We start from the raw sequence: 25,918 nt of genomic DNA, 5'->3' as shown, positions 1-25,918 counted from the left end.
TTCGGAAGATGAATTCAGAGGATACCTTCTATGCAGAACAAATGAGAAAATTGTAGCAAAAGTGATGGAATGCAACACCAAAATAACCGAAGACGACAACGAAGTCGAAAATCTACAGAAATAAATAATAAAGTATAAAACTAACTCCTGCAGATGGTGAAGCATTATCTGCACTTTCTGAATCCTAGAAGTATTTTCATAATAATAGAAATGTTGGAAAAGTCTTGAATTGATTGAGAAAGAAATCAACAATAAAAAATTACTGAGATTTTTATTAAACGAAAATTAAATCTTCTTTCATTTTTTGTCCTATTTCTATAAATAATTTACACTATTATTTTTTTTTTTTTTAATTAACGACTGTTTTAATAAAATAAATTCATTAATTGCTAAGCAATCCACTTCTTGACAAATAAACGCAACAATTTTGCGACTATATAAAAGACGGTTAATTGCACATTATTGCGCTCATTCAACCAGATCAAAGGCTTCTAACACTGAAGTTTTTTTCATTTTCTGAAAATCAGTTCTCTACTCCAAACATTGAAAGATGCCCTATTCCGAAAGTTTCTGCAGCCTATGTTATTCTAGCTATCTTTTAAGCTTAGTTCAATATTTACGAATTATGGGACAATTCGTACTATCGCTAATTAAATAGTCAAATTCGGACAAAAGTCGTGATAGTTTGTCAATGTTCAAACTTCCTCCTATTTTGAAAACCGTCGCACAATAGTACAATCCTACAAGTCTCCGTCAACATCTAGGCAGCAATACGTCATGATTGTTGATTATCGCTTACTTCTTCCCATATGGGTAATTGCACTCTGAACAAATATGGCCTTTATTCTAGCCAGCACTTCATATTTATGGTAGTGGTCAACCCGGCAAACAACAAAAGTTCATGTTCTCGGGTTATATTTTTTTTTTCATGTGCATAAAAACACAAAGAAAGTCGGATTCTGGCCCAAGTCTCGCACTGCACAATGGAAATCTTAATTAGGATGTAAAAGGTTGTTGTCGACTGCAACTGCGTACAAACTCGTGTACATGGTTGTGGATTGAACTCTGCAAACAGCGAAGTGCTCACCATACATATGATTGAGATATGATTGAATTACTACAATCGCGAGTGGTTTAAAACCAGAACTTTCTGCCCCGTATAGAAATAAACGCGAAGTCGACTAATCCGACGAGTAAATTTGACTTGATGACCTTTGAGACGATTTTCTTATTTTCACTACTCCCCCTAGTTATCTCTTGCGTCAACCGCTAACCTATCTAGATAGTTTGGATTGTCCAGTGTGAATGATTTCAGTGAGTCAATTTTCGTAGAAGCGTCGTTTTGTGATTATTACAGCATGCAATAGTGCTGACTTAAGCGAGCTGATAAGTATTTTCACTGTAATGTACACTTCTGACTTGTAGTTAATCAATGTAAGCAGGGAAAATGCAAGTTTGATTGCAGAACAATGGCAGTTAGCACATTTTTCTCATCAGAGGTCTAGGGGTCACAACAAAATATTTACGCCCCAATAGTGGATATCTTTTCCATACGTAAATATGTTCACTTGAATCTTTAACAGTTGCTATTGACAAGTATAGGCCGAATCATTTCGTCCCCCCCTTGTTTTAGATATACTTTCTGTATCAAATAAGACTGCGATGAATTACCCTTTTAAAACGGTGGATCATAATCATACTTTTTCAAGATTTCGCTTAAAGCTTTGACTGCCGTTTTAATGTCCGAAAAAATATAAACAATGAATGTCTGTCTAGATAGCCGACAGGTAAACTACATTAGGTGCCTAAGATATTTCTATATGAAGAACTTAATTATTTGTCTAAAGAAAGCAGACTACTGCCCCACCTGAAGCCAAATCTATTACTCAGCACGCTGCGCAGTTAGCCACTGAAGCTATTCCGAAAGGTGTCCGATCCTGTCTCGCTCATACGCGCGTTCAACTGACCCAACCCTTTGCCATCGTACCTATCCCAACATGATGACATTGCTCTAAATCCAAATTCTTCTACTCGCGTCAGTGGCTTCTAATTAAAGGCGACCTCCTCACCAAATCAGTTGTTTGTCTCCAGGCTGGTGTTCAAGAGGAAAGTCGACTCACTTTCACCATTGTCTTGTGTTAATCTGACAAAAGACAACAACTCTACCGAGTGATAGCTTCTTTCGCTAATCCTTTCTGGCCTAAAGGTGTCTTCATCAAGCCGTAGAAGCGCACCAAATCGCTTGTAAATTTCAGGATAGTCCGTCTTCCCGCCGATCAATGTAATTTGTTCCGTGTTCACCTGTTTTACCAAAAAGTGGTTTAAGAACCAAACTTGGGCCTTGGGCGCTGGGTCAGCATCATGTGATCTGTATTTCTAAACCCTGACTCGACGATAAAATAATAAACTCCGAACTGGTCAAAGCGTATTCCATTTTTTATTGTGACAAGGACCAAGCTACATGACATAAGACCACTCGTGATAGGATCCTAATTGCAATTAAACATCCGCTCCGCGCCGAATTGTTTGACAGTTTGTCATAACTCTTCAAGTTCCCCTTCCTCCGTTTTTTTCCTTTGCCGGGATTTTAACCTTTCCGTGGCCAACTGGCCTAATCATCCGATTCCTTCCAACAACCCCTCTCTTCTCATCTTTTATAAATACCTTTTCTATCCTGCAATTCAACACCACCAAAAACTGCTTGGACAGCACTTCGGATCTTTTCCTTTCAAATCTGCTTCAGCGCCACCTCTCACTCACTTGAGTTTGAAACCGCGCGTAAATCAACTAAATTGAACATCTGCAAAGGTTACTTTGATGGTCCCAACTTAGCGTTTGTTTAATTCGACTGGGGTCAAATTATCTAACTCAAAGTGTGATCAAACTCTTAGCAACTTTTCCAATATCCTTTCCGATCTCCTCTTCTGTTATATCCTTTCTTCTCCTACAATTTTCCATTATTAGCCAATTTGGTTCAACACGGAGACCCAGAAAAACATCCGCATGCACTGCGGAAGAAGAATGACGCCTAAAGTCTATGATTAATCAACGTTCTGTTGAACATCGAGTCCGCCCTTGCTCACGGTAATTTGGAACCATATTCGCTATTCCCTTAGCTCCACCCAATCTTTCCCTTCTTCTATTAATTTTGCTGACTCTATTGGCAACTATCCACAACAATCCTGAGACCAACTGAGTTCTCACTTCTCTTCCGTGTTTACTTCTTGGACCACTACGCCCTCCATGCCTCCCCTAGTTGCAGGCTGTTCCAAATTCCTCGCCATTCCTCAACTAAGAAAGGGGTAAGACCCATTTCTTGGTTGAGTTCCTCATTGGTAATCAATGTCGGGCCTGGTCCACATGGGCTTCCTAACCTCTTCCTTGTCAACTGTAAACAATCCATTCTCCTCCGTCTGTGTATAATCTTCAACAAAAGTCTAGAAGAATGCCACTCCCCTCATCTTTGGAAAAAGACCCTTATTATCCCTATCCTCAAACGCGGAAACTAGACTCCAGCTGAGAACTATCGTTCCATCTCTCTTCAATCCTTTTGCTCAAAAATCCTCGAAACAGATAAGTCAACAACTAGCTGACCGCACACTTTGGGCACCTCATAGTAACTCGTGAACAGAACGGAACCGCATATAACAGTTGAACTGGAAAGTTCGTAGACTAACATAGAAATTTTTTTTTGTTTTTTTTTGAAAATTTGATTTTCTTATCCAATATAGTTGTCTTCGTGGGCGATAAACGATTAGAGCGGTCATACAATTTTTCGATATCATTTTTATAGTTCGATTTGCCTTTAGCCTCAAAATGGGCCTCAGTTTCGGCGATTACCTCTTCGTCGACGATAAATTTCTTTCCAGCGAGCATTTTCTTGAGGTCTGAGAACAGGAAAAAGTAGCAGAGGCCAGATCTGGAAAATACGGTGGAATCAGAAGCAATTTGAAGCCCATTTTACGCAATTTTGTAATGCATCGACGTCGGTGCTCATTTCGCCTTGTTTAAATTTAGCAAACCACTTCTCAACGGTTGATTTTCCTGGTGCAAAATCCGAATAATGTTTATCAAGCCAAGCCTTGGCTTCAACAGTATTTTTTTTCGCTAAAAGCATTGCCTTAATTAAACACGAAATTCCTTTTGATCTTTATCTCTGTTTTAGCCTACGAAAATTTCGACGCAATTATTATCTGTTTGGTAGAAGATACGATAACTATTCTCAAACGTAGAAAAAACTGCGATGAACCAGAAGAATGCATGTCCGGGATGTATTGAAGTTTGGTCTGGATCTGCCTTCCGAATAAGGGTGAGAAGTGGTTTTTTTCCTTAGGACAATATGTAATGTTTCCGGATAACTGAGTGATTAGAGCGCAAGGCTGTCGTATGGAAGATCGCGGTTCAAGTCTCACTGGTGGCAGTGTGATTTGTATCGTGATTTGACGTTGGGTACCAGTCGACTCAGCTGTGAATGAGTACCTGAGTCAAATCAGGGTAATAATCTCGGGCGAGCGCAATGCTGACCACATTGCTTCCTACAGGGTATTGTAATCCTGTAGTGTACCGTTACGGTCTTGAATGAAGTGCTCTAACACACTTCCAGGGTCTGATCCAATATGGATTGTTAAGCCAACGATTATTATTTATAATATGTAACAGTCCTTCACGCTGAAGTGTATTCGTGATTGATGAGCGATTGAAGGACAGGCGCATCATAATCTGTAACTGCGTTTGAGAGCTTTGAACAGTCTTTGGATCACCTCAAAAATCGCTCAGGAATAAAGGAGACACTCTATTTCTAGATTCAATACGGTGAAATTTGTCTGCGTATTGGTCACTTTGCAGTAGAGGTAAATGAAATTTCGGGCATCTTAACAAAAGAAAGTTCAATTTCCCCATGCTGGAATCAGAACTAGCAATTGGAGTGGCAGTAACATTGGCTAATGCTACTATCAGCAGCCTGTCCCCAGTCTCGTAAAGACAGGTGACAGAACCTTAGTGCTGCTAGGCATGTCAAACTTTTCCTGTAAGAACCAAACAATTATACTGCTAAGTTTATCCTGTCGAAAAGGAGAAAGACTTGCAGAAGTATTATGAGCATTATGACTGGCCATGATTCACTAGCTGGGCATTTATATATTCACAATGGGAATTCTACTAGATGATAAGTATCCATCCTATAATGAGAGTACGGAAATTGTGAGCAAATGCAGCAGACATTGTGCACAAAAGTTTTTTATAGGCAAGTATTCATGCAACTACTTTAAACAAGTCGGAATACCGGAAGCTCGCGCTTCGGGTATAAAGGTTTTGTGTTCATCTTATCTAAGAAATTTTCTATTCGTATACAGCTACAAAACTACGAGACATACGTACATATTACAGCCGTATATGTTACGCTCACCCTAAACAAACAAACTGCCTATATTCGAATACTGTACACATATAGGCACGTATATAAATTGATCGTACCCATATTTCCGATTTTTCCTATATCTATCTGAATTAGGCACTACCCGCAAAGTCCATTAGCACGCATATACTATATACCTACATACACACATGTCCCGTTGGAATAATTGATATTCATATACAAATAATTCTTTTCCACCCAATTCATACGAACTTACTTCGATGAGGTATTCACGAATTGATATGCGATGATGACGTCATGCAGGTTGTAGAGTGCACGAAATTCACAAAAAATTGTAAAGTTTTACCCTTTATAACTTTGTTAATAATAGTTTGACTTTCTTCAAACTTCACCAAATTGTGCATCATGTTCTTCATTATATGCCTGCCAAATTCTGTGCTTCTGGGATGAACATAAGGGGGGTGCCGGGTATATTTCCAAAATGTGAAAATATACTAGTATTAACTTTATTTGTGCAGGTATCGGAACCGGATATATTTTGAGGCCTAGATTTCGTAGAGATGCACAACTGCGATTTTTTTCAGATTTTTCGGTTGGATAGGTTCTGAGAACGAGACCTGTTACACTTTTTGATGGTCATATTTTGAGCACTCACTCCCCTATGTTTCATCCAATAACAAATATTGAAGCAGTTTCGAAAAGTACTAATTGAGACCTTTCATTTGATACCCCACATGGCTACATTCTGTGAAAAAAAATTTTGCACCCTCCTCCTTTCACATGTATGGGGAGCCCCCCTTAAACTTAACACAAAATGGCGTCAGTTGCTGCATGTAAAGGGAACGGCAGATCACATACTCCTATTAATTTTCGTGACAATCAATCCAGCCGTTTCCGAATAAATCGGCTGTGACAGACAGACAGACAGACAGACATCGAATCGATTCTAATAAGGTTTCGTTTCACACAAAACCTTAAAAATCGCCCATTTCGCGCACTTTCACTTTTCGGCTTTTCAAAACGATGCGAGGGATTTCGTCAATGTTTTCTGGCTATATGTATCACCATATTTAAAGTTACTGAACCACATACAAATCACTGTTTCCGAGGGGCAGACTTGCGGTAACATTTTTTGGCTTGGACATTATCTTCCCCCATTAAAAATGTGTTTAATTAACACACGAAAGTCCTTGTTTTCCAACGCAAACGAGTGTAACTATAAAACCAATTAACACTTAGATTAATTACCGTTTCCGATGCTTGTCAAGTCTTTTTAGAACATAAACGCATAACTTCTCATTTACAAGTAAATTTTTATATATGGTAAATAATAATAAATACTTACTTCTACTTACTCCTTTTTTCTACTGCTTACTCCTTTCTTCAGTGCTTAGCTACTTAGGGAGTAAGTAGCTCCTGAAAAAAATCTATGCGTTTAAGTACCAAACAATACATTGTTGTCAAACTTCACAGGAAAGCTTCTAAAGGTTTACATTATTGGAATATCATACGTCACTACCAAATTCCCCAAACAATCGTTTCTTTGATTCCCAAGAAACGGAAGGGCCACTCAACGTGAAAATATGTCCGGTGTATGATTTTCTACCAGTGACTGGCCCCGAAACAGTCATTAGCTCGACTTAAAGCACTGGTGGCAGGTGCTGTATCAGAGCGATTCGCGGCTGATAAGCACACAAGCCCACAAGCTCTCTGTTCTTCCTCTTCCGTGGTGCTAGCTTTTGTTTTCGAAGACCTTGTTCCTGGGTCAAATAATGTACTGACTGGTTGACAGGACGACATTCTAAATCGATGCAATATGTCTAAGATGTATCCTCGCTGATTTGTGGTGATTATTGACATCTTCTGCGGTTTTTCGAGAGCAGTGATGATGAAATCAAATCAACGTTGCCGATGATTGTAAGCAAATCGTCACTTTGCCATTCACGTAGGTACCCGCATTCCCGAAAGTTGGCTCTACCCCAAAAATGTGTAACTCGTCGTTGATACGCTGGTGTCTAAAATGTACACTTTCTTTAAATCTATACAATAATTTCTTTAGTTGACATACTCTGTTTCCTGAAAGTAGCTCGAATAACTGCTTCTTAGTTGATAATGCAGTTGGATCCTTAATTCGTTTCAATGATGAACTTTAAAATTTTCTCGATTTTCTCCACATGAATTTCCTCCAATGATACCATTATGAATAGTGGTGGGTGTGCATCCCACGTTGTGCGGCGAGAGCCATGCCACTCCAGGACTTTGGGAAGTTTCTTTGTGCCTCCGTTTAGTTATAGACTCAGAGCGCCATATTTGCTGCTCAAAACTATTTGACTTCCTACAGTGTACGAAGATTTTGGCGCTTCAGAAAATCCGTCTAGAGCTTCCGTCAAGTCCGGTGTTTCACCAGCTTGGTAAACGTAAATATCAGTACAACCGCCATGGTATTTTCAACATATGCTCCTCGATGCTGCTATCAACATCAACAGCAATGGATCACATTGCCAATCTCGACGATATCAGTCACCTGCTCCGAGTAAAATTCTTCAGATAGAACTTATTCTGCTTTTTGACTCTTTCAAGAATTGTACATCGCGTGAGATTTCTACCCGATATTCTTCGGGAATCCAAACTTTAAAACCTTTTGGAATCTGAAGGCGCACACTTTTCGTGGATATGTTTTGTTTCAGACTTGCCCCGTCTCTATCCCTTTCACCTCTTATAGATGGGTTTCCCATTCAATGCCACAGTAGAGCACTGATTCCTCATAAAGTTGGCAATAAACATTGTTTATGCCTAAAAACGAGGGTGGAAGTCCAGACTGGATCAGTAGATACCGGACCATTTCCTCTAAGATGCGATTTTTCTACTCCGAGTTATTGAGGATCGTCAGTCGACGCTTGAAGCCAGAAGTGTTTAATAAGTCGTCAATTTGACGGTTGACGCACTTCGTTCCATGGTCTGATTGCGGCAGTTTTATTTTTTCTGTATATTGCGTCTCAATCATGATCTTGAAATTAATGAATGAATCGAACTTCTACGTTACGAAAATGGTCGAAATTGCATATCACAAAGTCGATCAACACAGCAGCGAAAAATTTTCGAAGATAGTTGCTACGTCGTCGGCTTCACTCATATATTGAAGCAATATTTGTTTTTGCAGGTTACCTTTTCTTACAGGGCCTTTTGAATAGTACACACTTTCAAAATTAGGTCAGTTCCCTCCACGTAGCGCATTCCTTCACCTATTTAAGTTCAACTGAATGAAATCCCAAAAGTATGTCGGATATTGGTTTTAGAGAGTAGAGTCGTGAAATGTATGATAACGTAGGTCATTATATAAAACATCATGAAAAAAAAAAGACTAACGGTTTCGTCCAGGGCAGAGGCGACTCATCAGACGCTGCCTCACCTCTGCCCTGAGAGCTGCGTGGCCGACAGTGGCAACAAGTGGAAAACGCTATTAGTTTAATCCTAAGCTAGGCTAAAGCTAGATTTTTGTTTGTGATATGTTTTTTTTTCTTTTTGTATGTTTGGGTGCTATGCCCCAAAGGAGGAATCCATGGACCAAAAAACATGGCCGTAAGTTGCTCTCCATTTGCTCCGGTCCAACATCAAGTGGATGTGGACTGAGGATCCCTCATATCACAAACCAAAATAAAACATCATATTGGAAAGTTTGGTGAAAATTCTACCATTAAAATTGATAGTAGCTTCTTGTAGCATCCTAAGAGATAAAATGTCGGTTGTCAGCATTGCACTCCCCCGTGCATTGACACATACAACTCCCAGTCACCATACAAATTTTGCTATCACCAGTGAGATTTGAACGCCACCTTCCGTACAATAGTCTAGCGCTCTAATTACTGATCCATCCGGACACATTAAAGTGAATGGTCGGGCAGAACGCGGATACGCTACGACCTATATAAAATACAAATGGGATCATCATGCACCGAAACGTTCCTCACAATAAATCCTCAAGATCTTTCACGCTTGATGCGCCGAGTTTCCGGTTTCTGTCTTGTTGATAATTGGGTTCAACTTTCGGCACGTCAAGAAGTAATGTATCCGGGCTAAACCTCCAAGCCTCCAAAAACATTTATCCTTGATGTGATTAGTGATTACGCCTGACTCGATTTCAGATCAAGAACTACGTCGGCATACAGGTCAGTTACTTGATGCTGTGTTCTTTGGTGGAAGGCATCCAATAAAGGAGAGCGATAATTAGGATGCTGACTCTCACAGGTTTTTTCCGGAGAGCATCTCCCTAATCCTACACGGCGCAGCGCGGTTTTTGTGTTATTGCAATTGACGGGCTATGTCACGCTTATTCCCTTGTTACACGCTGTTCAGCAGATACTCCTCTTTAATTTCTCTTCATACAAGGGTTTGGCTCGAAGTCAAAGTTCAGGTTTAATGAGACCAAATTGGTTGTCGATTACCGCAGAAAATATTTATGTACAAAATTTTAGTATGTAATCATCAATAAGGGGAACAACTTCATTTTCTAAAAAATTAAAATTAGAACAAGATATCAGCCCGTCATCAATGCGGTCCATAAAGTACTTAGTGTATACATTGTTTTTATCGCCTTTAAAATTGTATCGAGTCCACCACTGCAGATATGTGAATAATAAAATTTCAATTGAAACATTTCATTTCCAGACGAACTCTTATATAATAAGAATGAGTCGTGAGGACAACATATGTTGGTTCCATGGTAAAGTTTCTCGTGAACGTGCAGATGAAATTCTTCTTGAAGGTGGGTTGCATTCTAAAACCTTGTTTATAGATACGTTAATTCACGTTGGTTATTACATTTGCAGAAGGGCGAGCAGGGAAAGGTGATGGTGTCTTTCTAGTAAGAGAGAGTAATAGTTCCACTGGTGACTTTGTTTTGTCAGTGCTCCATCAGGTAAGGTTCCATTAATTTATAAACTGGGGTAACCATTAAAAGCATCACTTCACCAGGGGAAGGTGCACCATTATCAAATCCGCCGTCATGGAGAAGATGCTTTCTTCTCCATAGAGGATCAGAGAACAATTCATGGCCTCGATTCGTTGATTCAACACTATCAGGAGTCGTCACAGGGAGTGGTTCCTCAACTATCAGCGATAGTTAAGCGCGATCCTCCTCCAAACGACTCACGGAGTCATGGAACAACAAATCTCCTGCATCGTTCAACAGAAAACAGTAGTCATACAGTTGTTGCGGAATTACTCAAATGTGGTTACAGAAATTTCGATGCGAAAAACCAAGATGGACAGACAGCAATACATTTGGCTTGCTTACACAGCGATGAAAAAATGTTAAAATTACTTTTAACTGTGAACGTAAATGTGAATTCTTGCGATACTGCAGGGAATGCACCATTGCATGTAAGTTCAATATTGTTATAGATACAAAATGTTTACATCTAACTATGAACTTGTCTCATTTCAGTACGCTTGTCGAAAGCAGTCAGGCAGCTTTATTCAAACATTAATCGACGCAAAAGCAAACATACAATTACGAAATTTACAAACAGGACGCGTGCCATTACACGAAGCAGCAGAGCATGGAAATCTAGAGGCTGTTATGGTGCTTCTAGAGCACAATGCTCCACATATGCCGCGAACGAAATCGGAGGAAATTCCAATTGATTTAGCCGGCAAACATTCAAAAGTCAAAGAATATTTATCAAATTTCGTCCCGAAATCGCCAAAAACAACAAAACAGCTTTGGTATCATGGAACTCTTAGTAGAGAGGAAGCGCAGGCAGCTCTAAAACGTTTTGCAGAAACATTCATTCCGCCACCAAATGAAACTGACAGTAATAATGGGAATCAACAGCCAGATGAAAATCAAAACGTAGGAACAGATGTATCTGGTGCATTTCTTGTACGGTTTTCAGATCGAAGTGGATATGTGCTTACTCTGTTGCATGATGATGTGGCGAGAAATTTTATTATTCGTAAAGATGTGAGTAACTGATGACGTCTGATTTTTTGCTTATCTGTAATATTTTAAACTTTACTTCAACTCTGATTAGAGTGATACTTTCATTCATGCATGCTGACTTTAAAAAGTCGTTGGTTTGATTCATAAAGTTGTAGGCATCTTTGTAATGCTATGCTTAATGACATAATTTATATACACAAGCAATACTGAACTTTTAGAGCTGAAAACTGACTGTGCAATTGCAACTGCTTTACAGAACATCGTAAGGAAGTGTAAGATACGGTTAGACTGCGCAGATAAAACTGAATCTGTAGGAACAATTTTAATATTAAAAACTGTAGAGCGAAGGAATCGATATTTTCCCATGAAAAGAATAATATGGGAAGTAATACATTTCTTCCAACGTGCGTCCTGTAAAGCATTTAATTGCAGGTTCAGGACTCCAATCCCATTATTGATTTTTAAGCGAACGCGCACTGCTCATAATATAATGTTTTGTCATTGGTACGAACGAACAAATTGCATATATCCCTTCCCCATAGATGCTGAGGAATACAGATGCCTCTTGTCTGAGACGCAGCGAAATTGTTGAATAGACCTGTCGTCAAAAAAGAAACTCGTGACCCTTTCCACGTAATATTATTTTTACATTGTGGAATAGCGGTTTATAACCTCTAACTGATAGTGAGATTCGTAAACAAATACAAGAATAAAATATTGAATCAGAGATTAGCGATAAAGGTTAAGAAGCGTTGGACCAACCACTGTATATAAAGGAAACTCATTCCTTTGAAACAACAAAGAGCTCAGATTCAGAAGAGGAGAATGTGCCTCTATCAAATATCATGCTTTCACCTTCTACCTTCCCCACACCTAGATTCTCGATCTGAGAAGTGAAAGTATATTCACAACCGTTACAACCGTTTTTAGGCGGCGTGCATATGATGCCTCATGCAAATTTCGAGAACAACTGATGGCGCAGGCGTATCCACATATCTTTAACATAATTATGACATTGAAAATAACAAAATTTCTTCAAAATTCATGACGATTTGATAATGCAGCTACACGAGTATTTCTTTGTGCAGAAAACAAAGCTGCGCCAATAAGTATAGTTTTGGAAAAATTTACACTACTGATGAGATAATAACTGACTTTCGAGAAAAAGGTCTGTTCAGATACTTGCTAAATACGATATAAAATTTCACTACTACATTTTAAGTTCTCAGTATGATTGCAGTAAGGAAAACCGGACAATGGGAGAATTTATGCCGACCACCCCGAAATTGCACGGTTAATCTAATTTTGTTAAAGTTTCTCAATTCCTAACCTCCAGAGCACTTTTTTCCACTCGATGGGCCTGGCCCTGAAGATTGAACTTTATACTAGTAAGAAGCCAGAGTTGGGCAAGGCAGCAGGCGCCGTAAAAAACTTGATTATACCAATTGCTGGCACAGGACAAAAGTTGATTATTAGCAATCGGTACACCAGTGCTCCTTTAGTGGAAGATTTTGCCATCTTCTAAATACTACTAAAGTTAATTCCATGGTGATCTTGATCAGAAAGAGAAAACGAAAATATTTATGCGAGCTAGGCATCATCAACGGCGCAACAACCAGTATCTGGTCTAGGACTGCCTTAGTAAGGAAAGTGTGTCCATCAACTCGATATCCCTAAAAGCTGTCTGACTGCCTGGTCATCGCTCTACCTGAGACAGCTTTTTCTTCACTATAGACATTACTCTATAGGCTTTCCCGATTGAGTTATCTTCACCCATACGTGACCGGCCCATCGCAATCTATTGAGCTGAACTTTATCCACAACAAGGCGTCATGAATATCTTCCTTATGTAGGCTACGAAATCGTCCATCTTCCTGTAGAACACCAAACCTTCTTCAGAAGATTATTCTCTCGCACCCGGCGAAGAGTTCGCAATTTTCCTTGCTATGAACCTGAACCGCCGAGAAATACATGAAAGTAAGACTATTATCTTATACAGTAAGAGCTTTGAGCTCTGGTGAGACGGTTATATCGAAAGAGTTTTTATAATATGAAATAGGTTGTTTTGGCTGCAAAAGCAAACGATGCGCGAATGTTGTCGTCGCAGCTGTTATTGGTTGTTATTTTCGACCGTAGATAGGAATCTTGGGCGATTGGCCCTATTTCTAGCTCCAATCGCCGCCTGCTGGATCTGGATGAAGGTAGATTGTACATCCCGGGTTGTTCGTCCCATAATGTCAATATCGTCACCATAGGTCAGCAGTAGTCGGGTCGACTTGCAGAGGATGGTGCCTCTCAGCATCACAAATCACTTTTCCAGGGTCGGGTTAAAAGTAGAGCGTGGGGCATCCCCTTGTCTTAGACCGTTGTTGATATTGAATATTCTCTTTTCTTTGCCCTCGAACATTGGTTAAGTTCAGCCCAGTCAGTCTATCATAGGCACTATTGAAGTTCGATGAAAAGATGGTGTTATTGAAGGCCATATTCCAATAGTTTTTTTTATCGCTTTCCGGAGAGAGAAAATCTGATCTGTTGCTGATTTGTCTGGAGTGAAACCTCTTTGGTATGGCTAATTTAGGATGATACTGGAGAATATCTTATAGATGGTACCTAGCAACGTGATATATAATTGCTGCACTGTGTGATATTCTCTGCCTCGTTGCCAGTATATTTGATTGACATAAGATGACTAGCCATCTCGGTGGTGGTATTAGTGGTGACGTTAATGCTATGCCCGTAGACCACATCGAAGGAGATATTTGCTTTTCGCTCCAACATTCTACTAGACTCCAGAGCTTTCAACCCCTTATATTCATCGATTCGACTGAGAAAAGAACTTTGGTGATTGTTTGGTGGTGCAATGTCCATCCATTTCCTCATGCGAATTATTCAAGACATTTGTCATCCTATCAACAAGATAATTCTTCCGCTGCCGAGCGATCGCTGGATCCATTAAGCGGTGAGTGTTGGACTTGGAGAGTCAAAGATTTCCAACTTTGCCAAAAGCAGCAGCAGCAACAGGCAAGCGATTACGAAGTGAGCACTCCCCTTGTTACGCTCGTCGAAAAGACAACTCTTAAATCTATTGCTGATTGCAGTGTGCTCGCCCATTCCACATTATTCAACGTCACGATCGAGTTCGTCAATTTCCAATCGCCTCTACTCGCCCTACTGTTCAAAACTATTTTATCCAAGTGAATAAGAATGGATGAATTCTTAGAAGGATTTCCAGGATTGTGTTTCCATTTCCTCTGTGAGTCTTTTATACCAGGTAATTGCCCGGTTATATTTCTCTCATCGCCAAACAGCATGTCTGCCAAATTTTGACTGTGCTGCCGTTTCTTTTTCCGCCTAGAGCTATTCTCATACAAAATGGTAGGTACCATGTTTAGCCACCAACCTCAATGTTATATGCGGTTTTAACTATCATCCTCACGCCACACCTACACACCTCAGATGAATAGCCCTTTAGTTAGTCTATCCATTCCGGACAGGATTGCATTAATATGTTTGTCCACCAAGTTTGTGTTTACACCCTAACCAATTACCAAGAGTTGAAATTTCGTCTTATCTTGAGTTGTGCATAGGTTTACGGGTGCTCCGTTTCCCTCGACGCTCCGGAGTTGATTTGGTTTTATTCTCACGTCAAGTTCTCTATATCACTGCTCTTGTTATTTTGTTTTTTATTTTTGCGGTCTCTATGTGGTCTCACGACTACGGCGATAATTGACACTCCACATATCCAGTGAGATCGATAGACATGCAAGTTTGTTGCTTTTGCCCAGTAGCCCAAAGGCTTCATTTGCGACAGCATTTATCCCCGGTATCATTCAAAGCTTAAAATGTAGCAGCATCCGAAAGATGCATTGCCATCTTCATGGCTATAGAATGCTGCGGGAATTCACGATTTCTCGAGACTAGTCCAGTAGAAGACTGACTTTGGCACACAATGCTTACAAACTTCTTCTGCATGATACGAGCATCAGCGCTTCATGGTTCATGAAAAGCTCGCCAGCAGTGTTCGAATCTCGCTGGTAGTAGTGTTTCCTGCTCGCTTCTTAGTGGAGTAAAGAGTATCCACACACATTCAGACTGTGCTTTAGTTCCACACTGTGGAAGTGATAAGTCCACAGCAACGAATTAAAAAATCCGAACGTAAACCCCCTACGGCAACTGGGATTCGAATCCAGAGCAGCGAGGCAACGTGACTTGACGATATTGCAACAAATCTGTAAAGTCAAGACCTCTTATTTAGTATTCTGGCTCAGTAAGTAACATTTTCTAATATGAAAGAAAAATTATGGAGAATAGAGTGTCCAGACAATCGTCGGAAAGTGTACTCTCTAAATGCAGATCAGCTCATAGAACTTAAAAGAACTGAACATAAAATCAGTTTTCCCCATTTGCACAAATATTAATTTTTTGGTCTCTTATTTCATAGTCACTATTTTTTAGTTATTCCCAATTTAATAATTTTTTTTTATCTCTACAGGCAAAAACTGGATATCTCTGCATAGACGAGGGTCCCTATCATCCATCATTAGAGCATCTAGTTCAGCACTACATGCTTTTCCAAGACGGTCTTCCAGTCAATCTTCGATATCCTGTACCGCCCAAACCCAAACCGAAACCACCTACCCTTTCTACATTGCCAAAATCTGCATCGAAAAATCGCAGTCAAAATGGTTCCGTGCTACGATCAATAAACCCTAATGAAACCACACCGCCAACTTCGCATATACCTCAACGAAATCTTTCACTTCCCGGCGACGATGCAATGAATCGTGTTGGACTTTTTGAAAATAACGAAGATGAGGACAAGAAGAAAATTTTCCGAAGTTTAAAACTACCATCGCCAAAGAAGAAAAACATCATCATTGACGGCATGCGAAGCCTGCGAAAATCAAAAAACAAAAGTCCATTGAAATCTCATCGGAAAGATAAAACGGGAAATAGTGCAAGTGCTACAACTTCACCAGAAAGCGTTAGACCAGAATGTGATAATACAATTGCCGAATCGCTGATAAAGAGTCTTTCGTTTTCGACAGATTTCGCGAATCTTTCAATGGACGGCATGTATAATACACCAACGAATAACTGTTCTGTGGTGGACATTGATATTGGGGAAGGCGCCCCTCTGAACTCACAAATGGCAAATAATAAAGAGGCCAACCATCAAAAGTCTGATAATTCAGTAGTTAATAGCGGTAATTTAGGTATTGAAGTAATCGGGGATGAAAAGGAGAGTGAATACTATGTGAAAAGTGATAAAGATATTGCAACCGAAAGAGAGGCTAAAGAAAAGTCGGTTTTCTTGGATCCACCGGTGACAACAAAGTAAGAATTTAGCACATAAATTTCTTTAATGTCGCATTTATTTTCCTTTTTTAAAAGATTGAAACTTGAATTTTATAATTTCATCAAATCGCATTAATAAATTCCTTCCCGTCCGTATATGTTGGATAAAATTTTACAAACTGATACCCTATCTCTAGGCCATCAGCGGAATCATCATCCATCGACCGCTTAACACCTCCGAATTTCACCTACATTCCGTGCCTCGATGTTCGAGAATTTATCGATCAAAACCCGTCCAAAGATTCAGAATTAGAAGAATCGTCAGCCATGTTGCGGCAACTGTCGCAGCAACCAGAACGTCTCGAATCAATGATCTCACGAATGAGCATGTCCTCGGAAATAAGAGATATATTTGGTAGACAAATGAGCACATCATCATCATCTGAGGACAGTCCAACAAAAATGAAACTGAATTATTTTATACCATATGATTGTTTGATACGAGGAGATCTTATTGGCAGCGGGGAATTCGCGTCGGTGTACAAAGGCACTCTCATTCAACCATCAACGGATACTAATAGTGAAGTGAGATATGCTGTTGCCATAAAGATGCTTAAAGATGAACATTGCCGGAGCAATAAACAAGAGTTTCTACGAGAAGCGAGTGTCATAATACGATTGCAACATCATTGCATTGTAAAGCTAATTGGAATTTCGAATGGTCCCTCGCTTATGATGGTGCAAGAGCTGGTTTCGTTGGGCTCCATGTTGGATTATATCCACAAGAATCCGGATAAAGTTAATCCAAATTGTGAGCTGAAAATTTGGGCGTCTCAGATAGCTTGCGGTAAGTTTTTTTTATGCACTCAAAATATTTATAAGATTTACTCTTCACTAGATTTTCTTACATTTTCTTAACATGTTCTCTTGGCAATATGTGTCAAAATCATGCTAAACATACTTCATTTCCGTTTAATGTGTGGGCATTTCGGCATGAAAGACCCAAAGGTTTTCGTAAGAACTGGTTCGGAACCACAGCGCTGGTGAATTTTACAGTGGCTCGATGGTACAATAGTTTTCCATCTTTGCATCTAGTGCTACAACTAATCTAGAAAAAAGGGTATTTCAAAGAGTCACACTACTCCGGGGAACACTTATATATTACAGCGTTGCAGAAAGATTCTCTGAAGTCTGGGGATTTTTGAGCTTACATTGAAGAAAATGCACTTGGACATAAGATCCAGATCCATTTATCAAAAGCCGGAAGGCGTTGCGTTCTCCGGAAGATGAAGTGAAGGGAAGGTCGAAAGAGCTTTTGGATATCTAAAATTTGAGGTGAAGGGGGACAGGAAACGACCAGAGGAGCAGTGTTCACATATGAACATTTTTCGCCCTGCTCGGAGAGAGAATTACTGGTCTGTGTCATAAAGAACAAATACAATGTACACCAACACATTGAACGTACTGGGAAGTCATAAAAAAAGTAAATGTTACACAGACGACACAAGTGATGGCTTTTCCAATATTGTGGATATTCTCATTTCGAATGGGAACATACCGTGCTACGCCACTGATCCAAAGCAACATCTTTATCTCCATTATCGCGAGGCACTGTTTATTGTATTTGGTAGTTGACCAGCATTCAGGATTACAGAAAGCGATAGGGCGAAATACCCTGCGGAGAATTCTTCATTTAAAGCGTTCATTGATGTGTCGATCACAAAGAACGTTAGTTATGGAACGCCCTTCATCTAAGTTACACTGATATCACCCGAATGAAACATTCGAGCCGGTCGTCAGAAATTCTTTTATTCTGATTCAGTCTCGGACCGTGTTGCATAAGGCGATCATTTCACTATTGAACAAGTGGCTCGGGATCACTTTTGCTATGAGAAGCTAGGAAAACATCATTTACATAGGGCAGTGTATAGTGCACTGGACGTTGCATGTCCTGTGTCACAAGAACAAAGACGAGTAACGAACCGACGCTTCCTCGATCAACACCGACAGAGACGAAGCGGTTTGTGTATACTTGCCACACTTCGAACTGATGGCTGATTGAGCAATTGAATCCAGCACGTGTTCCTCTGGCATTAGGGTTTGCCGCACTGCTTATTTATATATATCGGTTTGTGTGGCATATGGTCAAACGCCTTCTCTAGATGCAGCAATTCAATGTAGAGGACGGTGTTTCTCCATGAGTAATCGCGCAGCAGTTGTTGACGGCTTGAGGATTCATGATGATTTGAGAAATATTACCAATGCCGCTGTCAGGTATGTGTTAAAAATTTGAACATTCTGTTGGAGTGCCTTTATTTTCTTTTTTATTTGGAATGGTCTGCTTTCTTACCTATTAGACGGTGTTCCACACTCTTCGATAACCCGGTTAGAAAAACTCACTGAGCTAAAGTTGTGACTTTCGTAAACTCCACCACTTGGCTCTGATTTAACTCACCAGATTTCTGCTTCTTTTGCGTCTATAACGTTCATGGGTTTAAGAGTTGTGCCATCAAAAATCAAAATTGTTCTCTACTTTGTAGACAGGCCTATTTTCCACAGTCTTACAACAAATAATATATCCTTAACTGTTTTTTTTTCGGAATCACATCATAACTACTCTACATCTGAAAAAAAATTGGTGACGATTTCGTTCGCTAGGGCAGAGGCAGGATAAGATAGCAAACTTTTTGAAAAATTATTTGACCAAAAAGCGTAGGCTGTGCACTAGACGGAAGGCGCAAGTCGGCACTGAAAATTAGTGCGGCTCGTCATCAAGTAGATGGCGAACTCACTATAACTCGATTCCTAAAAAGTACTCTACATCTATTCGGCATGAAATTTCATCTCGTCCGTATGACGAAATGATATCAATTTGAATTTCTTCAATATTTAATATCGTCATCAATATTGCTACCGACAGGAGGCAATGTGGCAGCATTGCTCGTGATTATTACCATGATTTAACCCAGGTATTTATTCACAGCTGAGTTGACTGGTATCCGGCGTCAAATTATGATACAAATCCCATTGCCACCAATGAGATTTGAACCGCGACCTTCCACATGAGAGCCAGTGGTTAGAGTGCTACTGAGCTATCCGGACACTCAATATCTGCGACAGGTTAACAGATACAGGAAATGTGGATGAAAAAGCTACATTTTCAAGGAATGCAAAGTAGAACTTGAATGTACGCTTCCAAAGGCAAATGAGAATGTCGATTGTCGGCATTTAAGACCTACTCCCATAGACCATCTGTGTGAAGGTCTTCAAGCTGGCCATAATCTGTAAACCTTGCTCCCACAACAGCTGGCGTTTACATCTACATTTTTTAGGCTCCACCGCAGAAAAGGAGCCGCCACAAATTTGAAGCAGTTCTAGATATCTCTACCAGCGATAACTGGTGAGAAACTTATCGACAAATCGGGCATAATAAAGCCAAGCCTAGACCCGATTGATTTATCAGCATGGATGAGGTATATATGGTGGAAGGAATTTTTCCCGGTCAGTGAAAGAGGCGAAGACCAGTTATTCTATCGAAATAAGGGCGAGAAAGACGCTAGAGAGGGTCATCTACAAGAAGCTTCTCCCTATCATGGAATATAAGGACGGCGTATCTGAGCGGCAATTTGATTTTCATTGGGACGTGAACGTGTTAGATGTAATAAAGGTAGTTGTGAATGTGATAACTTTCAGTGAATGCTGAGATGTGGTGACGTTAGCTAGCCGGGGATGGATTAATTGGCTACAACAAATGGCCCATCGGTACCATACGGATATGAGACCTAATGAACACACCGCCACGTCAAGTTTCTGGCAGAGCTCAGTACTGAGTCCTGTCCTACTGGACGTGAAGCTGAAGATCGGTAGTATGCATGATGCCAACCTTTGGAAGTCCGAGATACAACCATAGATATTTTGTGCCGCTGTGGTTCCCTTCACCTTTTTATACGTGATACTGTGCTAGGTATAATGCTTTCTGACCGACGGACAGCTGACGGGACGCTTTCGAGGCAACCTACACAGCACGTGTTATATTACAGAATAACGACGGGCAACATAAACAGAACCCTAGCAATAATAGAATGATTTGCGAAGCAGTCGCTTTATCTACGCACCGATTTCCCAGATTGAGAGATTCAGCAACGGCACGCCAGAATTCACTTTCATCTCTCATTTTCTAAGTGAGCCTGGTTCGGCGTTTCTCCCTTTTGCCCGAATAGCATTATACACCTAAACATCTAGATCGCCATTGGTGTGAAGCCTAAATGCGTTGTTAACTGCTTTTCTCTTCACCTTCAAATGAATGTGTAGTAAATTTAGGGTAGCTTCGAGACAACAAAGGCTTTGGATATGTGCCACTAAATGATGTCTACATACATCAAAATGGGCTTGACCTAAACCCGTTTTTATCAAAATCCGTAGTCCTACAACACCAGGGCAATTTGCAGGATTTCTAAAGTGGTTCTTGGATGTTTTGTTTCCACCATAGCTTGGGGTTTAGATACATTCCTAAGCATTGGACAGTCTGTACCAGCTGGATTTCAACCCCCTGCTGCTCCATCCAATGTTCTTAAAGAACATAACAGCCTTCTTAGCTTTCACCGTGAATACGTTACGGAGAGACAAACTTCGGATTATCTGCAGATTTGAATTCAAGCGGTCGGACAATTATTACGGCTAGTTCGACCGCAAATGCTTGCTGGGATCCAGGGTAGCAAAGAAACAAGCACTTTCCATTGTCTGTAGGTAGCCTTTAAGACATTCTGCCTGAATTTTCCATCCGACCACACAATAATAATGCAACACTATATTCCGTTAATTTCTCTATTTTTTTCTTTTCTATCCAACAGGTATGAACTATCTTGAATCACAGCACTTTGTTCATCGTGACCTAGCGGCTAGAAACATCCTCCTCTCATCCCGCAACCAAGCTAAAATCAGCGACTTTGGACTGTCACGGGCCTTGGGCAATGATAATTGTTATGAAGCGAAGGAAGGTGGTCGATGGCCAATCAAATGGTACGCCCCGGAAAGTTTCAATCACGGTCTCTTCTCGCATGCCAGCGACGTGTGGTCATTCGGAGTGACACTCTGGGAAATGTACACATACGGTCTGGCACCGTATGGTGAGTACAATGGAACGCAAACCATCAAATATATCGAGGATGGACGCCGCTTGCCCAAGCCCGCAGATTGCCCAAGTGATATTTACAAAGTAATGGAGAATTGTTGGAATTATAACCCGCGTGATCGGCCAACTTTCCGCTATCTAACAGAATACTTCCTGAAGGATCCAAATTATCAGAACTTGAGCGAATTGATTCAAAGTGAACATATAAGTTAAGCGAGAAAAGTATTATCATTGTTAGTCACTATGTGTCATTGATAGTTTAGTTCAAATGTGATGGCCGATGTTGCTTGCTTGCTTCTTGCGGTTGCTTGCATCTCCTGGGAGCGCGTATTTAGCAATCATTTTATAACGAGCTTATGATGAACAGTTTTGAGCCGTGTTCAATACAATTCCAAACTTTCCTTGAAAATATACTCCTCACGTTAGCTGCAATTTTAATCGGCCATCAATACGTAACGCACTACGTTGGGTCAACCGCAAGCTTTGTGTTAAGATATGACTAAGCATTATTAATACTTTATTATTACAAATTAACAAACTTCAATGGTTGGTGTTATGTGCGAATTGGGGTTCAATAACTAATGAATTTTATTATAAACTCTCGAATATATCATAAATGGCTATAAATGGTTAGTGCTAGTAATCCCTGCTATGAAATATTTATTGCCCGTTGCAATTATAAGTTTAATTTAATGATTCCAATTTATATTTTTGCAATAATTCCTTAGGATGCCATTTAAATTTATGAAGCTTTTTGGTTGCATTTATTTTCTCTGCAAGGCAAATTTTTATTTTCACAGAATAAAACAGTTTTTGTTAAGTTTGTGTCCTTTAGAATTTTAAGTTATATATTGTTCAAATATATATAGTATATTGGCGGTAAATATACATATATATATATCATTAATTTGTTATACATATTGTGTATTTACAATTGTAAATAACAAAGTAAAATATTCTAATGTTGTACTATTTAGATAAAAATATAGTTATGTGTTTTTACCTGGAATATGGTTTGTTTCATTTATGAATATAATAGGGAGAATCTCATTTTATCATGGTGCACACCACCGTCCAAACGCGCAAGCAAAAATAAGCGATGAACTATAATTCCACGCACTTAGTAGCAGTAGCTGCGAATTACTTTCCATTGAGTCTACGAGGAGCCAAGTAATAAACAAAAACACATTGATTTTTCCTATTCACGGGAAGTATATTTTAGAGAAAGCGTATTGCGCAAGCTACTTAACTCCAAGATCAATTGATTCTTAAGCATCAATTTCAAATATTAAAAGGAAAACGAATATTCTTCATACAAGCAAACAAGGCAAACCCCACCATCAATAGATTTAGTGGAATCTTCCGAACGTAGGTAATACGAAAAAGTGCTGGTATCGCACCTGAACGAGAAAATCACCTGATGACTGCTTACCTTCACAAGGGCGGATCCCGCAAATTCAATGCGTCCCCGGGGAACTTATTGCTATGCAAATGCCACAAACTTGAAATAACACGCCTGAGAATATTGATGAAAGCTAGGCCGCTATCAAAAGTTCCTTTATCTCCACTCCTGGATAAAGTTGTCGGCCCCATCGCATAACCGTCTGTCTTTGCATGCACCCTACTATTGCAAAAATAATAGCGGAACGCATTAAAAATACCTCGAAAATTTGATCGGCAGGAAGCAAGCTACTTTTCGCTTGAGGTCCTCTAAAATGCTCACTACACTTGCTTTTCAACAGAGAATGTATCTTGAGTCTTCTGGGAAGAATGGAGATTCCCAGTTCAAATAGCTATTGTAAGAACGTCAGATAGGGGTACAAGATGTGATATTGGTAAAATCTTAAAGGAATTGGAGTACAGCGGGGTTACATCTTGGCGCCGATATTGTTCCTTCTACTGTTGTTTTGTCTGGAGATAAGAGCAACCATATATTTTAGAAAATGCAATAATGGTCCCCTTTGAAGCATTATCCTACTTAGAAGAAGATTCTACGAACTCTCAACGAGTTTTTTTGGCAATGGTAAGCATAAGTAAGGCCGTGGGTCAAGTTAGCTAACTTTTGCACAGGTGAAACTTACTTTAGTTTAAAAAGAAAATCGTTTAAAAATTCGTCACGGGCGTTCATGGCAAATTCCATCTGCCCCTTTATTTATAAAGGGGAAATCCACTCTAGAGCCTTCGGAAAATCGATCTTTTTTCATTTGAACCACACTTTAATATCTTAAAATTCACGCAGTAAAGTTTCATGCACGAGAAACATTTATAAGAGCTTGAATCGGCGGTTCCTTTCATTGGATCATACAATTTAGGTGCTGCAGTCGGTAAAAAGTAGTGGTAATGGTCAAAGGGTAGTATAGGTACAAATAGGGTGAAATGTGAATTGGTACCCACGATGGGACATAAAACCTACGAAACGCCTGCTGAACCAACACCAACAGCTTTACTACCAAATCCTATCTCCACCTCCACGTGGTGACCGCTGAGAGTTCTTTCTTAATGGAAAACTGCAGACGGAGAACGATGAAGACGCACCTAAAAATGAGACAAATTGTACCAATTAGCCCTCCAGGTAAGGGGTTGAATAGGACTGACAACCCTACACGGAAAACAACTTGCTAGGAAGTTACAAAAGAATCCTCGATCTGGATGGATTTTACAACGACGAACCCGGCAACGAAAACGGACGAACGATTTTTCTATTTTCTCGTGCAACGTGCGCCCCCTGTACAGGTCGAATTCTGCACAGGAACTAGCCGTTACCCTGTCTCAAAATAAGGTTGATCCAATAACGTTACAAGACATGCGCTGGGCAGGGACCGGTTTGCTGGAGAAAAGCCACTATACCATATATTATAGTGGCCATCCAGTAAACCATGTGTTCAGAGTAAGTTTCCTATCCACCCAAAAAATGCAACCTGCTGTTATCGGCTTTGAAAACAAGCAAACGGCTATGCACTCTGCGCTTGCGAGGCAAATTTAGAAGTATAAGCCTAATTAACATTCACGCCCCTACAAAGGAGACTGCAGAGTCGGAGAAGGATACCTTCTACGTGGCAATTGAGCAGACCCTCGAAGCCTGTCCTAGGTATGATATCAAAATAATAATTTGAATTTTTAACAGCCAAGTAGGGACGGAGCCCGCATCCAGGCGATACTTTGGCTCCTATAGCTTACTTTAGGATATCAATGATAACGCACTGCAGATTATTCAATTAGTAGTGTCGCACGAAATGGTTTCTGGAAATAGCCAGCTGGCCACATGTTGACTGAACGCAGCCACCTCAACTGTGATGAATGTCAGGAGGCCAACATAAACTCGGATCGTTATCTCGTTGGCATCGGAGCTCGAATAACACCACCACCTAGAATCTCCTCTGACAATCAGGTGAGCATTAACACTGAAGCTATCCAAAACACAGCTCTCCGCAACACATATAAGGGGGAAATGGATGCTGCAATAACAGCAGTAAACAGAGTCCTGGAGATGAAGCTTCATCAAATGATCTTCGTTACCACCTGAAAAACGTTATCATTGATACGGCCACAAACATACTTGGCCCCAGCCGCAAGAAAAGTCGGAACAACTGGTTCGACGATGAATGTGAGCTAGCAGTGGAAAGGGAAAATCCTGCATACCGAGTAATGTTGCATTCTTAAAGAACGCGAGCACGCGCACGAACTCCGTCGAGCAGAGAAGCGACTTCACAGACAGAAAAAGGAAGTCTGGGAGAGCCAACAGGTGTGTGAGCTCGAAAAGTATAGGTAGCAACCGCACCAGGCACGCAAGTTTTACCAACAAGTCAGCTGGATAAATTCTTATACACTTCGATGCTCATCCTGCCGAGACAAAAAGGGAAATCTGATTTCCGACAGAATGGGCACACTGGAGCGGCGGATTGAATATTTTGATGAACTGCTTAATAATCAGAATATCGGCGAGTTGGAGGTCCCCCCAACTGACGACGACGGGAAAATACTGCCACCACCAAGCATAGAAGAAACAGACCGTACAATTCATCGACTTAAAAATCATAAGTCGCCAGAAGTCGATGGAATTATAGCAGTACTGGTTAAAAATGGAGGCGACCAATTAAACCAAGCGGCTTATCAATTCATGTTCACAGTGTTGGACAGCGAATCAATGCCTTACGATTGGCAACGAGACATTATC

The 25,918-nt window shown here is 40.2% G+C and overlaps 1 protein-coding gene across 2 annotated transcripts in view; it reads left to right on the top strand.

Annotated features, from left to right (window-relative positions):
- Positions 1–22,747, top strand: part of LOC119654485 (tyrosine-protein kinase Shark) — a 52,079-nt gene extending 29,332 nt beyond the window's left edge. Inside the window, exons 2-8 of one of the 2 annotated variants that reach the window (XM_038059905.1) lie at positions 10,040–10,136; positions 10,201–10,289; positions 10,346–10,753; positions 10,818–11,336; positions 15,808–16,652; positions 16,811–17,460; positions 21,464–22,747. In XM_038059905.1, the coding sequence (XP_037915833.1) occupies positions 10,040–10,136; positions 10,201–10,289; positions 10,346–10,753; positions 10,818–11,336; positions 15,808–16,652; positions 16,811–17,460; positions 21,464–21,957 (3,102 nt within the window). In that variant the 3' untranslated portion in view covers positions 21,958–22,747. The remainder of the gene's footprint in view (positions 1–10,039; positions 10,137–10,200; positions 10,290–10,345; positions 10,754–10,817; positions 11,337–15,807; positions 16,653–16,810; positions 17,461–21,463) is intronic. The other variant, XM_038059906.1, reaches the window with a different exon arrangement.
- The last annotated feature ends 3,171 nt before the right edge of the window (positions 22,748–25,918 follow it).

Source organism: Hermetia illucens, chromosome 4 (assembly GCF_905115235.1).
Source record: "Hermetia illucens chromosome 4, iHerIll2.2.curated.20191125, whole genome shotgun sequence".
NCBI classification, from domain to species: Eukaryota; Metazoa; Arthropoda; class Insecta; order Diptera; family Stratiomyidae; genus Hermetia; species Hermetia illucens.
This window is presented reverse-complemented; position numbering and strand designations above follow the sequence as displayed.